The sequence below is a fragment of the Siniperca chuatsi genome, linkage group LG22 (assembly GCF_020085105.1).
Source record: "Siniperca chuatsi isolate FFG_IHB_CAS linkage group LG22, ASM2008510v1, whole genome shotgun sequence".
In the NCBI taxonomy this organism is placed as follows: domain Eukaryota; kingdom Metazoa; phylum Chordata; class Actinopteri; order Centrarchiformes; family Sinipercidae; genus Siniperca; species Siniperca chuatsi.
This window is the reverse complement of record NC_058063.1, coordinates 12,403,034-12,418,662: the sequence shown is the minus strand read 5'-3', so window position 1 is coordinate 12,418,662 and position 15,629 is coordinate 12,403,034. Positions and strand designations below refer to the sequence as shown.

Genomic DNA, 15,629 nt, shown 5'->3' with positions numbered 1-15,629 from the left:
GTTGTTGAGCAGGTTGTTGTTGTTGGAGCAGGTGTAGTTGTTGTTGTTGTTGTTGTTGTTGTTGTTGTTGCAGGTGTTGTTGTTGTTGACGCAGTTGTCGTTGTCGGAGCAGGTGTAGTTGTTGTTGCTCTCGTTGATGTTGGAGCAGGTGTAGTTGTTGTTGCTGCTGTTGTTGTCGGAGCAGGTGTAGTTGTTGCTGCTGTTGTTGTTGCAGGAGCACTAGTTGTTGTTGGAGTTGTTGTTGTTGTTGCTGAGCAGTTGTGTAGTTGGTTGCTGTTGTTGTTGCAGGTCATGTTGTTGTTGGAGCAGGTGTTGTTGTTTGATTGTTGTTGTTGGAGCAGGTGTGTTGTTGTTGGAGCAGGTGTTGTTGTTGCTGCTGTGTGTTGTTGTTGGAGCAGTTGTGTAGTTGTTGTTGCTGCTGTTGTTGTTGGAGCAGGTGTAGTTGTTGCTGATGTCGTTGTTGTTGGAGCAGGTAGTTGTTGTTTGTTGCAGTTTGTTGTTGTTGGAGCAGGTGTTGTTGTTGCTGCTGTTGTCGTTGTTGGAGCAGGTGTGTTGTTGTTGCTGCTGTGTGTTGTCGAGCAGGTGTTGTTGTTGTTGTTGTTGTTGGAGCAGGTGTAGTTGTTGCAGTGTTCGTTGTCGGAGCAGGTTGTTGTTGCTGTTGTCGTTGTTTGAGCAGGTGTGTTGTTGTTGTTGTTGTTGGAGCAGGTGTAGTTGTTTGCTGTTGTTGTGAGCAGGTGTAGTTGTTGGAGCAGGTGTAGTTGTTGGAGCAGTTGTTGTTGTTGTTGTGTGCAGTTGTAGTTGTAGTTGTTGGAGCAGGTGTAGTTGTTTGCAGGTGTTGTTGTTGTTGTTGTTGTTGGAGCAGGTGTTGTTGTTGAGGCAGTTGTCGTTGTTGGAGCAGGTGTAGTTGTTGTTGCTCTCGTTGTTGTTGGAGCAGGTGCAGGTGTTGTTGTTGCTGCTGTTGTTGTTGTCGGAGCAGGTTGTTGTTGGAGCAGGTGTGTTGTTGTTGTAGTTGTTGTTGGAGCAGGTGTTGTTGTTGTTGCTGTTGTTGTTGTTGGAGCAGGTGTAGTTGTTGTTGTTGCTGTTGTTGTTGTTGTTGAGCAGGTGTTGTTGTTGTTGCTGTTGTTGTTGTTGGAGCAGGTGTAGTTGTTGTTGTTGCTGTTGTTGTTGGAGCAGGTGTTGTTGTTGCTGCTGTTGTTGTCGGAGCAGGTGTAGTTGTTGCTGCTGTTGTTGTCTGAGCAGGTGTAGTTGTTTGCAGGTGTTGTTGTTGAGCAGTTGTCGTTGTGTTGTTGAGGTGTTGTTGTTGTTGTTGTTGGAGCAGGTGTTGTTGTTGACGCAGTTGTCGTTGACGGAGCAGGTGTAGTTTTTGCTGATGTTGTTGGAGCAGGTGTAGTTGTTGACGCAGTTGTCGTTGTCAGAGCAGGTGTAGTTGTTGTTGTTGTGCTGTTGTTGTTGCAGGTGCAGGTGTGTGTTGTTGTGCAGTTGTTGTTGTCGGAGCAGGTAGTTGTTGCTGCTGTCGTTGTTGTTGGAGCAGGTGTTGTTGTTGTTGCTGTTGTTGTTGTTGGAGCAGGTGTTAGTTGTTGTTGTTGTCGTGTGTTGTTGGTGCAGGTGAGTTGTTGTTGGAGCAGGTTGTGTTTGTGTGTTGTTGTTGGAGCAGGTGTAGTTGTTGTTGCTGTCAGTTGTTGTTGTTGGAGCAGGTGTTGTTGCTGTTGTTGTCGGAGCAGGTGTTGTTGTTGCTGCTGTTGTTGTCGGAGCAGGTGTAGTTGTTGTTGTTGGAGCAGGTGTTGTTGTTGATGCAGTTGTCGTTGTCGGAGCAGGTGTAGTTGTTGCTGCTGTCGTTGTCGGAGCAGGTGTAGTTGTTGTTGCTGTTGTTGTTGTTGGAGCAGGTGTTGTTGTTGTTGTTGGAGCAGGTGTAGTTGTTGCTGCTGTTGTTGTTGTTGGAGCAGGTGTAGTTGTTGTTGCTGTGTTGTTGTTGTTGGAGCAGGTGTTGTTGTTGCTGCAGTTGTTGTTGTTGGTGCAGTGTTGTTGTTGTTGTTGCTGCAGTTGTTGTGTGTTGGAGCAGGTGTTGTTGTTGTTGCTGTTGTTGTTGTTGCAGGTGTAGTTGTTGTTGTTGTTGTTGTTGTTGGAGCAGCAGTGTTGTTGTTGTTGTTGTTGTTGTCGGAGCAGGTGTTGTTGTTTGTTGTTGTTGTGGAGCAGGTGTTGTTGTTGTTGCTGCAGTTGTTGTTTGTTAGTTGTTGTTGTTGTTGTTGGAGCAGGTGTTGTTGTTGTTGATGCTGTTGTTGTTGGAGCAGGTGTGTTGTTGTTGTTGTTGCTGTTGTTGTTGTTGGAGCAGGTGTTGTTGTTGCTGCTGTTGTTGTTGTTGGAGCAGTGTGTAGTTGTTGCTGCTGTGTTGTTGTTGTTGGAGCAGTTGTGTTGTTGTTGCTGTTGTTGTTGTTGTCGGAGCAGGTGTAGTTGTTGTTGCTGCTGTTGTTGTTGTCGGAGCAGGTGTAGTTGTTGCTGCTGTTGTTGTCGGAGCAGGTGTTGTTGTTGTGCTGTTGTTGTTGGAGCAGGTGTTGTTGTTGTTGTGTTGTTGTTGTTGGAGCAGGTGTAGTTGTTGTTGAGCAGGTGTAGTTGTTGTTGGAGCAGGTGTGTTGTTGTTGCTGCTTGTGTTGTGTGAGCAGGTGTAGTTGTTGTTGCTGTCTGTTGTTGTCGGAGGAGCAGGTGTTGTTGTTGCTGCAGCTGTTGTTGTTGTTGGAGCAGGTGTAGTTGTTGTTGCTCTCGTTGATGTTGGAGCAGGTGTAGTTGTTGTTGCTGCTGTTGTTGTCGGAGCAGGTGTAGTTGTTGTTGCTGTTGTTGTGTTGTTGGAGCAGTGTAGTTGTTGTTGCAGCTGTTGTTGTTGTTGAGCAGGTGTGTTGTTGTTGTGGTTGTTGTTGTTGTTGTCGGAGCAGGTGTTGTTGTTGCTGTTGCTGTTGTTGTTGGAGCAGGTGTTGTTGTTTAGTTGTTGTTGTTGGTGTGTTGTTGCAGTTGGTGTTGTTGTTGGTGCTGCTGTTGTTGTTGGAGCAGGTGCTGTTGTTGTTGCTCTCGTTGATGTTGGAGCAGGTGGTGTTGTTGCTGCTGTTGTTGTTTGGAGCAGGTGTTGTTGTTGCTGCAGTTGTTGTTGTTGTTGGAGCAGGTGTTGTTGTTGTTGTTGTTGTTGTTGTTGGAGCAGGTGTGTAGTTGTTGTTGCTCTCGTTGTTGGAGCAGGTGTTGTTGTTGCTGCTGTCGTTGTCGGAGCAGGAGTAGTTGTTGCTGATTTTGTTGTTGTTGGAGCAAGTGTTGTCGTTGACTCGGTTGTCGTTGTTGGAGCAGGTGTTGTTGTTGTTGCTCTCGTTGTTGTTGGTGCAGGTGTTGTTGTTGACGTTGTTGTCGGAGCAGGTGTTGTTGTTGCTGTGTTGTTGTTGTTTTTGTTTGGAGCAGGTGTTGTTGTTGTTGCTGCAGTTGTCGTTGTTGGAGCAGGTGTAGTTGTTGTTGTTGTTGTTGTTGTTGTTGTTGGAGCAGTTGTTGTTGTTGCTGCAGTTGTGTTGTTGGTTGTTGTTTGTTGCAGTTGTTGTTGTGAGAGCAGGTGTTGTTGTTGCTGTTGTTGTTGTTGGAGCAGGTGTTGTTGTTGTTGTTGCTGCTGTCGTTGTTGTTGAGCAGGTGTAGTTGTTGTTGCTGTTGTGTGTTGGAGGCAGGTGTTGTTGTTGTTGCTGCTCTCGTTGTTGTTGGAGCAGGTGGTGTTGTTGCTGCTGTTGTTGTTGTCGAAGAAGGTGTAGTTGTTGCTGCTGTTGTTGTTGTCGGAGCAGGTGTAGTTGTTAGGCAGTTGTTGTTGTTGGAGCAGGTGTAGTTGTTGTTGTTGCTGCAGTTGTTGTTGTTGGAGCAGGTGTTGTTGTTGCTGTTGTTGTTGTTGAGCAGGCAGTGTTGTTGTTGTTGTTGTTGGAGCAGGTGTAGTTGTTGTTGCTGTTGTTGTTGTTGGAGCAGGTGTAGTTGTGTTGTTGTTGTTGCTGGAGCAGTTGTTGTTGTTGGAGCAGGTGTTGTTGTTGTTGCTGTTGTTGTTGTCGGTGCAGGAGCAGTTGTTGTTGTTGTTGTTGTTGTTGTTGCAGGTGCAGTTGTGTTTGTTGTTGCTGTTGTTGTTGTTGTTGTTGCAGGTGTAGTTGTTGAGCTGGTGTTGTTGTTGTTGAGCAGGTGTTGTTGTTGTTGTTGTTGTGTTGTTGGAGCAGCAGTGTAGTTGTTGTTGCTGTTGTTGTTGTTGGAGCAGGTGTAGTGTTGTTGTTGAGCAGGTGTTAGTTGTTGTTGTTGGAGCAGGTGTTGTTGTTGCTGCTGTTGTTGTTGTTGCAGGAGCAGGTGTAGTTGTTGTTGCAGTTGTTGTTGTTGGAGCAGGTGTTGTTGTTGTTGCTGGTGTTGTTGTTGGAGCAGGTGTTGTTGTTGTTGCAGGTGTTGTTGTTGTTGTTGTGTGTTGTTTGGAGCAGGTGTAGTTGTTGTTGCTGTGTTGTCGTTGTCGGAGCAGGTGTAGTTGTTGTTGCTCTCGTTGATGTTGGAGCAGGTGTTGTTGTTGATGCAGTTGTCTTTGTCGGAGCAGGTGTAGTTGTTGTTGTTGGAGCAGGTGTTGTTGTTGAGGCAGTTGTCGTTGTCGGAGCAGGTGTAGTTGTTGTTGTTGTTGTTGTTGGAGCAGGTGTAGTTGTTGTTGCTGCTGTTGTTGTCGGAGCAGGTGTAGTTGTTGTTGTTGTTGTTGTGTTGTTGTTCGGAGCAGGTGTTGTTGTTTGTTGTTGTTGTTGTGTTGTTGTTGGAGCAGGTGTAGTTGTTGTTGCTGTTGTCGTTGTTGTTGGAGCAGGTGTAGTTGTTGCTGCAGTTGTTGTTGTTGGAGCAGGTGTGTAGTTGTTGCTGCTGTTGTTGTTGTTGGAGCAGGTGTAGTTGTTGTTGTTGTTGTTGTTGTTGTTGTTGGTGTTGTTGTTGCTGTTGTTGTTGTTGGAGCAGGTGTTGTTGTTGTTGCTGTTTAGTTGTTAGTTGTTGGAGTTGTTGTTGTTGTTGGAGCAGTTGTTGTTGTTGTTGTTGTTGCAGGTGTAGTTGTGTTGTTGTTGCTGTTCTGTTGTTGTTGGAGCAGGTGTAGTTGTTGTTGCTCTCGTTGATGTTGGAGCAGGTGTAGTTGTTGTTGCTGCTGTTGTTGATTTGTTGAGCAGGTGAGTTGTTGTGTGTTGTTGTTGTTGAGAGCAGGTGTTGTTGTTGTTGCTGTTGTTGTGTGAGCAGGTGTTGTTGTTGCTGTTGTTGTTTGGAGCAGGTGTAGTTGTTGTTGCTGTTGTTGTTGTTGGAGCAGGTGTTGTTGTTGCTGCAGTGTTGTTGTTGTTGGAGCAGGTGTTGTTGTTTGTTGCTGCTGTTGTTGTTGAGCAGGTGTTGTTGTTGTTGCTGTTGTTGTTGCAGGTGTTGTTGTTGAGCAGGTGTCGTTGTTGAGCAGGTGTGTTGTTGTTGTTGTTGTTGGTCAGGCAGGTGTTGTTGATTGCTGTTGGTGTTGTTGTTGTTGCTGTTGTTGTTGGAGCAGGTGTAGTTGTTGTTGCTGTTGTTGTTGTTGTTGGAGCAGGTAGTTGTTGTTGCTGCTGTTGTCGTTGTTGGAGCAGGTGTAGTTGTTGTTGCTCTCGTTGTTGTTGGAGCAGGTGTTGTTGTTGCTGCTGTTGTTGTTTGGAGCAGGTGCAGTTGTTGTTGTTGACGCGTTGTTGTTGTTGGAGCAGGTGTAGTTGTTGCCACGGAGTAGGTGTAGTTGTTGTTATTGGAGCAGGTGTTGTTGTTGATCCAGTTGTCGTTGACGGAGCAGGTGTAGTTGTTGTTGCTCTCGTTGATGTTGGAGCAGGTGGTGTTGTTGTTGTTGCTGCTGTTGTTGTTGTTGAGTAGGTGTAGTTGTTGCTGCTGATGTTGTTGTCGGAGCAGGTGTAGTTGTTGTTGCTCTCGTTGATGTTGGAGCAGGTGGTGTTGTTGCTGCTGTTGTTGTCGGAGCAGGTGTAGTTGTTGATGCTCTCGTTGATGTTGGAGCAGGTGCTGTTGTTTCTGCTGTTGTTGTTGTCGAAGAAGGTGTAGTTGTTGTTGCAGCAGTCGTTGTTGTTGAGCAGGTGTTGTTGTTGCTGCAGTTGTTGTTGTTGGAGCAGGAGCAGGTGTTAGTTGTTGCAGTTGTCGTTGTTGTTGGAGCAGGTGTTGTTGTTGTTGCTGTCGTTGTTGGAGCAGGTGTTGTTGTTGCTGTTGTTGTTGTTGTTGGAGCAGGTGTTGTTGTTTGGAGCTGGTGTTGTTGTTGTTGCAGCAGGTGTTGTTGTTGTTGTTGTTGTTGTCGAGAGTTGGTGCAGGTGTTGTTGTGTTGTCGGGTAGTTGTCGTTTTGCATTTGTTGTTGTTGGAGCAGGTGTAGTTGTTGCTGTTGTTGTTGTTGTCGGAGCAGGTGTAGTTGTTGATGCTGTTGATGTCGGAGAAGGTGTAGTTGTTGTTATTGGAGCAGGTGTTGTTGTTGGAGCAGGTGTTGTTGTTGATGCGTGTTTGTTGTTGTTGGAGCAGGTGTAGTTGTTGTTGTTGCTGTTGTTGTTGTTGGAGCAGGTGTTGTTGTTGTTGTTGTTGTTGCAGTTGTTAGTTGTTGGAGCAGGTGTAGTTGTTGTTGCTGTTGTTGTTGTTGTTGGAGCAGGTGTTGTTGTTGCCAGCAGGTGTAGTTGTTGGAGCAGGTGTAGTTGTTGCGCAGTCGTTGTTGGATTAGGTGTTGTTGTTGCAGCGGTTGTCGTTGTTGGAGCAGGTGTAGTTGTTGTTGCTGTTGTTGTTGGAGCAGGTGTAGTTGTTGTTGAGTTTGTTGTTGTTGTTGTTGTTGTTGTTGTTGTTGTTGTTGTTGTTGGAGCAGTTGTTGTTGTTGTTGTTGTGTTGTTGTTGTTGGAGCAGGTGTAGTTGTTGTTTGCTGTTGTTGTTGTTGGAGCAGGTGTTGTTGTTGCTGTAATTGTTGTTGTTGGAGCAGTGGTGTTGTTGTTGTTGTTGCTGTGTGTTGTTGGAGCAGGTGTTGTTGTTGTTGCAGTTGTTGTTGTTGGAGCAGGTGTTGTTGTTGTTGTTGTTGTTGGTAGTTGTTGTTTGTTGTTGTTGTTGGAGCAGGTGTAGTGTTGTTGTTGCTGTTGTTGTTGGAGCAGGTGTAGTTGCACTAGCTGTTGTTGTTGGAGTAGGTGTTGTTGTTGTTGTTTGCAGGTGTTGTTGTGGAGCAGGTGTCGGAGCAGTGTAGTTGTTGAGCAGTTGTCGTTTGGAGCAGGTGTTGTTGTTGCTGCTGTTGTTGTCGGAGCAGGTGTTGTTGTTGATGCAGTTGTCGTTGTCGGAGCAGGTGTAGTTGTTGCTGCTGTTGTTGTTGTTGTCGGAGCAGGTGTAGTTGTTGCTGCTGTCGTTGATGTTGGAGCAGGTGTAGTTGTTGTTTCTGCTGTTGTTGTCGGCGCAGGTGTAGTTGTTGTTGCTGTTGTTGTTGGAGCAGGTGTAGTTGTTGTTGGAGTTGTTGGTGTTGTTGTGTTGTTGTTGTTGTCGGAGCAGGTGTGTTGTCTGTTGTTGTGTGTGCAGCAGGTGTAGTTGTTGCTGCTGTTGTTGTTGTTGAGCAGGTGTTGTTGTTGATGCAGTTGTCGTTGTTGGAGCAGGTGTAGTTGTTGTTGCTGTTGTTGTTGTTGGAGCAGGTGTTGTTGTTGTTGCTGCTGTTGTTGTTGGAGCAGGTGTTGTTGTTGCTGCTGTTGTTGTCGTTGTTGGAGCAGGTGTAGTTGTTGCTGCAGCAGTCGTTGTTGTTGAGCAGGCAGGTGTTGTTGTTGCAGCAGTTGTCGTTGTTGGAGCAGGTGGTGTTGTTGTTGCTGCAGTTGTCGTTGTGAGCAGAGCGTTGTTGTGTCGTTGTTGAGCAGTTGGTTGTTGTTGTTATTGGAGCAGGTGTTGTCGTTGATCCAGTTGTCGTTGTCGGAGCAGGTGTTGTTGTTGCTGCTGTGTTGTTGTTGGAGCAGGTGTTGTTGTTGCTGTGTTGTTGTTGGAGCAGGTGTTGTTGTTGCTGTAGTTGCTGTTGTTGTTGGAGCAGGAGCAGTTGTTGTTGAGCAGGTGTTGTTGTTGGAGCAGGTGTTGTTGTTGAGTAGGTGTTGTTGTTGGAGCAGGTGTGTTGTTGTTGCTGTTGTCGTTGTTGGAGCAGGTGTTGTTGTTGTTGCTCTCGTTGTTGTTGGTGCAGGTGTTGTTGTTGACGTCGTTGTCGGAGCAGGTGTAGTTGTTGCTGCCGCAGTTGTCGTTGTCGGAGCAGGTGTAGTTGTTGCTGCTGTCGTTGTTGGAGCAGGTGTAGTTGTTTGTTGTTGCTGTTGTTGTTGTTGTTGTTGTGTTGTTGTTGTTGGAGCAGGTGTTGTTGTTGTTGTTGCTGTTGTTGTTGTCGGAGCAGGTGTAGTTGTTGCTGCTGTTGTTGTCGGAGTAGGTGTAGTTGTTGCTGCTGTTGTTGTTGTTGTTGAGCGCAGTGCAGTTGTTGTTGGAGCAGTGTGTTGTTGTTGCTGTAGTTGTTGTTGGAGCAGGTGTTGTTGTTGTTGATGCAGTTGTTGTTGTTGGAGCAGTGTGTTGTTGTTGCTGCAGTTGTTGTTGTTGTTGGAGCAGGTGTCGTTGTTGCAGCAGTTGTTGTTGTTGGAGCAGGTGTTGCTGCTGTTGTTGTTGTTGGAGCAGGTGTAGTTGTTGTTGTCAGAGCAGGTGTAGTTGTTGCTGCTGTCGTTGTAGGAGCAGGTGTAGTTGTTGTTGTTGTTGGAGGAGGTGTAGTTGTTGCTGTAGTTGTCGTTGTTGACATACTTGTTGTTGGAGCAGGTGTGTGTTGTTGTTGCAGTTGTTGTTGTTGTTGGAGCAGGTGTAGTTGTTGTTGCTGTTGTTGTTGTTGTTGTTGGAGAAGGTGTAGTTGTTGCTTCAGTTGTTAGCAGAGCAGGTGTGTTGTTGTTGCTGTTGTTGTTGTTGAGAGCAGGTGTAGTTGTTGTTGTTGCGGAGCAGGGTGTTGTTTGCTGCTGTTGTTGTCGGACCAGGTATCGTTGTTGATGCAGTTATTGTTGTTGGAGCAGGTGTAGTTGTTGTTGATGTCGTTGTCGTTGTCAGAGCAGAAGTAGTTGTTGCTGTATTTGTTGTTGTTGGAGCAGTTGTAGTGGTTGCTGCTGTAGTTGTTGTTGGAGCAGGTTTCGTTGTGGCTATAGTTGTCGTTGCTGCAGTTGTCGTTGTTCCAGCAGGTGTTGTTGATGTCGTTGATGGAGTAGGTGCAGTTGTTGCTACTGTAGTTGTTGTTGTTAGAGCAGAAGTAGTTGTTGTTGCTGCTGTTGTTGTTGTTGTTTGAGCAGTTGTTGTTGTTGCTGCAGTTGCTGCTGTCGTTGTTGTCGGAGCAGGTGTAGTTGTTGCTGCACTTGTTGTTGTTGGAGCAGGTGTAGTTGTTGTTGCTGCTGTTGTTGTTGGAGCAGGTGTTGTTGTTGCCGCAGTCGTGGTTGTTGGAGCAGGTGTTTTTGTTGCTGTCGTTGTCAGAGCAGAAGTAGTTGTTGTTGCTGCTGTTGTTGTTGGAGCAGGTGTAGTTGTTGCTGCTTTCGTTGTTGTCGGAGCAGGTGTAGTTGTTGATGCCGTTGCTGTTGTTGTAGCAGGTGTAATTGTTGTTCCTATCGTTGTCTTTGTCAGAGCAGACGTAGCTGTTGCTGCTGTCGTTGTTGTTGCCAGACTTGTTGTTGTTGGAGCAGGTGTACTTGTTTCTGTAGTTTTTGTTGTCGTAGCAGGTGTAGTGGTTGCTGCAGTCTTTGTTGTTGGAGCTGTCGTTGTAGTTGCGGCAGTCGTTGTTGTTGGAGCAGTTGTAGTTCTTGCCGCATTTGTTGTTGTTTGAGCAGTTGTTGTTGTTGGAGAAGGGGTAGTTGTTGCTCCAGTCGTTGTTGTTGTAGCAGGTGTAGTTGTTGTTGGAGCAGATGATGTTGTTACTGCTGTTGTCGTTGTTTGAGCAAGAGTAGTTGTTGCCGTAGTTGTTGTTGTTGGAGCAGTTGTCATTGTTGCCGCAGTTGTAGTTGTGTCCCCAGTTGTTGTTGTTGTAGCAGGTGTAGTTGTTGCTACAGTCGTTGTTGTTGGAGCACGTGTAGTTGTTGTCCCTGCCGGAGCAGTTGTCGTTGTTTTAGCAGGCGTAGTTGTTACTGCTTTCGTTGTTGTTGCCGCAGTTGTTGTTGTTGCCTTAGTAGTTGTCGTCATCAGTCCGGACATGGGAGTTGCGTTTGCAGCTGCTTGTCTCGTTGCCGAATCCATAGCAACTATTGTCATCGAACAAGAAGTGGAACATTTAAATCTAATTTTTTTAAATGATTTTTCACTTCCTATTTGATGGCCTAGTAAGAATACCCTTTTGTAATATTATACATCTGCTACAATACACAATGTTATACTTTAAATGAGTTTTAAAACTTTTTATTACTGTTCTACAGTAGTGCTAAGGGTACATTACATTTGCTTAACAGTACGATATCAGGTTGTATCAAGTCACTCAAGTCACTCATCCGGTTTAACATCACTTAGCTTACCTATCAGAATCAGGAAAATTGATATGTTTCGTCCAACACCCATCTTGTTTGCCTTTGAATTTATAAAATCAAACAATACAGAGACTTACTCACAGAAGCAGCATGTGTAAACATTTCTCACTACAGTTACTGGCTACTATAGTCATTACTTTCTCAATGTTGTTAATGTTGAAATCCTTGAGAGAATATAATGTATTAAAAAATCTTTAATAGATGAAACAATATGTACAACAATCAAAATTTTACCTGAACTTAATTCCTATGAGTATACAGTATTCAATCTGCAAAAGATTCAATTCATTACAGGAGTACTAGTAGCCTTTATAACTCAATGTACAAAAAAACATCCAGAGGCAAAGGGTGTGATGCAAATAACGCTTATAAAACAGTATTTTTCCCCCTCCATAATAATCTGTATCCTGAACCATATACTGTATATTTTATTCTGTGAAATGACTGTGATAAAATGCAACTTTCACTCCTTTGAAACTAATCTATGTTATTATAATTTACAACACCTTATTTAATGTGGTGTTCTGGCAAAATACAGTAATTGTAATAAAAACACTGAAGTTGATGATAATTAAGAAAAATTGTATGTCCTATGGACTTATAAAACCTACATGCAACAACTCTATTTCAAAAGAATCCTTACAACTTTTGGAAGATTATTAGATTTCTTTTACTCTCCCCAATGACTTGGGGAGAGTAAAAGAGTATTTTTTTTGTGGGAAAAGGCCACTTTCCCTCTTAAGACCTAATTTCAGTCTCCTAAAGCAAATGCAAACCAAAAAAACAAATATGTCAGGTGTCAGAATTTATTGCTAAAAGTAAATCCCTGCCTGACAAATTCCACCTGTGTCTTCACATCTCACTGAGAAATATGTTTGCTTCCCATATTCATGTATTAAGTTTCTATTTTCTTTACACTCCATTTGTCCATTAGCTCTTATCCAGGTCAGAGCTGATGGAATATACATGTCTACATGCACTACCTCAACAAGCAGAGTACTTGAACAGGCAGGTGTACTGAGTGAGGAAACCGCTTGTTAACTGATTTTCATAGAGAATCTTATAAGAACCAATACTTTATCACATGCTTATTTTTTCTAAAATGTTATACTTTTTTTATTTATTTATCTGAATTTAATAATAGGATGCTAGTCTGTTTGCATTGAAAACAGTGCATTTTCAACATGCTGCGAAAAGAGAGGTTGAAAAAGATGGGGACAAAATTAAACTGTGTTTTAAATTCTTCAGCAAAAGAAACTGTTACTAACTAAATGTTACTAACTTTATGTGACAATCACTTATCACTTTAAATATGTGATAATGACACAATTCATAATGAAATAGAAATGCATGAATGTTTCCTAAAATTAGGACAGAGGTTATTAATAGAATTTATTGGTACAATAAATAACTAAACACACAACTATTAAACAGATACACAAGTATACACACACGTATAATGTACAAAAGCATACATATAGACTAAAAATGTACTTACCCAAAATGAAAGGATGTATATTATAAATTCCCCCCTTCTATCTGCTTTAGACGTTTGTTTAAAACTATTTCAATGTCTTTTAATTTTGTCCAGTTCTCATATGTGATATTGTAAATCTTTCAACTTATGTGACAGTCTACATCTATTAAGGCCTTTATATATCGGAACAGAACAAAGGCTAATGATGTGACGTGTATGTGATACATTTTTCAGAAATGCTGTGACACCTTAGTGATGAACAAAACCAAATCACTAAACACAGGATTTCTGATCTGTCATTGTCTTGGCTCAGTACTATGGCATACTCCCTTCTTTTGTCCTGTGAGACATGTTGCTGGTGCATTCCACCTATCGGAATAGTTGAAACAAGTTCCACAAGTTGACAGGTTAGGACAATAGAGAGTTCTAGTGAGGTGGTAATAGAGCAGGAAGAAATGCAAGAAAACGAAAACAAAATGTGATTACAGAATTGCATATTCAAACATATTGTAAGAATATTCTACATTAGAAAAAAGTACACTACAATGCTCTTTATATGGGTACAGCAAAAGAAAAGCATATCAGTTTAATGTCCTCATATTCCTCTGAGTAAGTGCAAATCCATGACATCAATATGATTCAGTTTGAAATCAGTATATTTAATAAATGGTGAATGTCTACCTGTATTTTGTTTCCAACCTCAATGTCAGTGGAAAATACAGAATTTTTAAAGGTTTTTTTTTTTTATCACATTTTTTAGTACTTCCCAGCAGTATATAAGAATAATTCTTAATGATATAATGAAATCAATTATTAAGTTTATTATTATTATTATTAAATAATTGCAACATGGACCTGGATAAGCTGAATAAAAATTATGAATTTATTCAAGTCTATTAAAGTCATTTGACACTTACCCATTATGAGTCAGTGAGCTTCCTAGCTACTGTAGCTAGCAGCATAATAAATATGCAGTGACAATCCTGTTGTTCTATTTTTAAGTTTTTATTGTCAGGATGCATAGCTTTTAGTTTCAGTTACGTCTTTGCCTACATGGTCTATCCCTGTGTGTGGTAGTCAGCCACCCTATCCTCCCCAGCCCTGTGTTCTGTGTTGTACTGTCCTTCCGTGGTGTGTCTTGTATGTCCCCGACTAGTCTCTTGATGTGTGTGTGTGTGTGTATGTATGCCTTCTGGTCTGGCTCCATAGGTTCCCGCCTATTGCTGATCACCGGCACACCTGTCTCCAATCTACCATCAGTCTCCACAGCTCAAATACCAGGCTCTCCCACAACATCAATGCCAGATTGTCCTTGTACATGACCACTATGCCAAAGCTCCTAAAAGTCACAAGTTAAGTACTATTCGCTAGTGTGTTTTGCTACCTCGTTTGTTGATCCTGTTTTGCTCTGCCTCAGGATTATCCTGTGCCGGTGATCAGTTTTCTGTCTCTGTCTGGATTCCTGTCAGCCTGTCTACCTGCCTCTCCAGCCTCCACCTTGCCTGTCTCCAACAACTCCACCACGAAGCCAGACACTTTGGATCTGACCTGCTCCATGCTCTTGGTTCCACTGACGGTCAGTCTCAACACCTCACTGCCACCTCCACCTCGCGGCCAGCCCAGGTCTACACTGCACCACCTGCTCCTCACCTCACGGACCAGTCTGCCTGTTCAGATCCACTCGGCATCTAACCCGAGTCAGATGGGTGACCGCTGCTTCAGTCTCGACTCCGGAACCATCGCTACTTTCCCTGAGTTAACGAGTGCGATGCCAAAGGCTTTTCTCCGAAGAACTACACCCCTTCCCACTAATCCTGCTTACATTCAAATAGTGAATTGGTTGCCAAAAGACTTCTAGTGTGTTCTGCATCTGTGGGTTCGAAATGTCGTACATTACGACCTTGCATTGCACCTCCTAGAGATCACCTGTCAACCATTGTTGATCCTTTTGACTTGCGAATTAAATCATAGCAGATTAGTTTTGTCTTGTACTTTTAAAACTATATATCAATTCTGCTGGACGGGGGGAAAAAAAGCTGAAGATGCAATGATGCAGCTCAAAAGATTTTTATATAATGTGGGTTTGCTCCTCCCTCACTTGAAGGTCATTGTATTGCAGGTTTTCAAAATCAAGACATAAAGCAATCATGTGACTCAAATATAACCACAGAAGAGATGCAGCAAATTTGAAATATGACCTTACAGTAGGTCTACATAAAATATATTCACATACAGGGCTGGACTGTATGGGACTATATTCAAATGATGTAAACTTGAAAATGTAATTCCACAATATCATTTTACACTTGTTTGAGTGAAAATGCAATAATCCAATTTTAATTTTCCTATACTTGTATGGGTGTTCTACAACTAATGAAAAAGATTTTTAAATTTTCAAAGTTGTAAACGGCTGTATAGTGGGCAATATGCAATGATCAGTCTTTACATTTTCATGTTGGCCCCAAAAGTGCGTGGTGACATGTAAATGTAATCTGTCAGTGCTCTCATCAAGGCAGGTCTTCAGTCAGGATGTCACTTGCTTGAACATCTGCTGCTTTGCTCATGTGTGTAGTCCGTTTGTGGCAAGAAGGATCACTGTACAAAAATACGTTATAACTATTCACTGATTTTGGTGAAACTGGATGATGCTTTATCAGATCGAGTCTGAAATGTTTCTTGCATCACAGCAGCTGCATTTGCAACATCAAATCATTTTAGGATTAAATTATTTTCTGTTTTTTCCTCCGATGTCCTCTGGCTGCTCTGCCTCAAGTCTGATTTACAGAATTTCTCAATGGATGGATAGCTTTACTTCAGTATGTGACTGTCTCTGATGCTATATGTCCTTATGTTTGTTTTTCTTTCTATCTGCTGTACTCAGGTCTCTCTTGATCTCAATGAGATTACCTGATTAAATAAAGGTTGTTTATAAATGAGAGAATATCATCATCCCTCCAGCAGAGTTCCACAGACTTGGCAAGGAGCACTGAAGCTGTTCTGGTGGCTCGTGGTAGCCTGAGTCCATACTAAGCCACTTCGTGTTGCTTTTTCCTTTAATTCTTCACCCATCTGTACATTTCAGTGCACTGCGCGGTATAGGAAAGTAGTCAAGCCTATGAAATCATGTTATGGGGTAAAGTTTGTACAAAATAGATCATTGATCATTAGCTGTGAAACTAGAGGACAATTAGACATTAGAGGGCAAGGACTAAGCATTAGAACATAGAGAATGTGTGACTAAATTACAAAAATAAAGGAAGTGGTGGCAGAAAGAAGCAGAATTGTATGTGCTTAAGAAATTTGCGATTATCAGTCTGTCAGAAATTAACCATGACAAATTCCATTTTTGTTTAAATGGCATTATCAGAGGTCAGGGAGAATGAGGGAAAAATCTGTCCTCACCACTGCACTTAACGATATGGAGTTCAATGTCTGCAGCAGATTTTGCTGCAACTTTATGTTCAGCTTATTTTCAGCCTCAACTGCTGCTCTGTTGGGCAGAGTGGAGACTGTGTCTTCCTTATTTTTCTCTCATGTAGTAGGGCTAAGAGGTTGTTGTTTTTTGCTTCTTCTGCTGCTTTTTTCTGACTGGTCTGGAAACATTGATAAAAGCATAATTAGGGATTAGTGTAATACAAAA

The 15,629-nt window shown here is 42.9% G+C and overlaps 1 protein-coding gene and 1 pseudogene across 1 annotated transcript; both read right to left on the bottom strand.

Moving 5' to 3' along the window:
- On the bottom strand, positions 1-4,082 carry LOC122870677 (annotated as a pseudogene).
- A 2,511-nt stretch (positions 4,083-6,593) lies between these two features.
- Positions 6,594-10,100, bottom strand: LOC122870676 (probable cyclin-dependent serine/threonine-protein kinase DDB_G0292550; the record flags this gene model as incomplete). Its single annotated transcript, XM_044185039.1, is given in 7 exon segments — positions 6,594-7,177; positions 7,309-7,488; positions 7,577-7,833; positions 8,112-8,465; positions 8,552-8,622; positions 8,958-9,542; positions 9,906-10,100. Coding segments are annotated over 7 exon segments (2,226 nt in total), but the record flags the coding sequence as incomplete, so codon positions are not given.
- Positions 10,101-15,629: the final 5,529 nt, after the last annotated feature.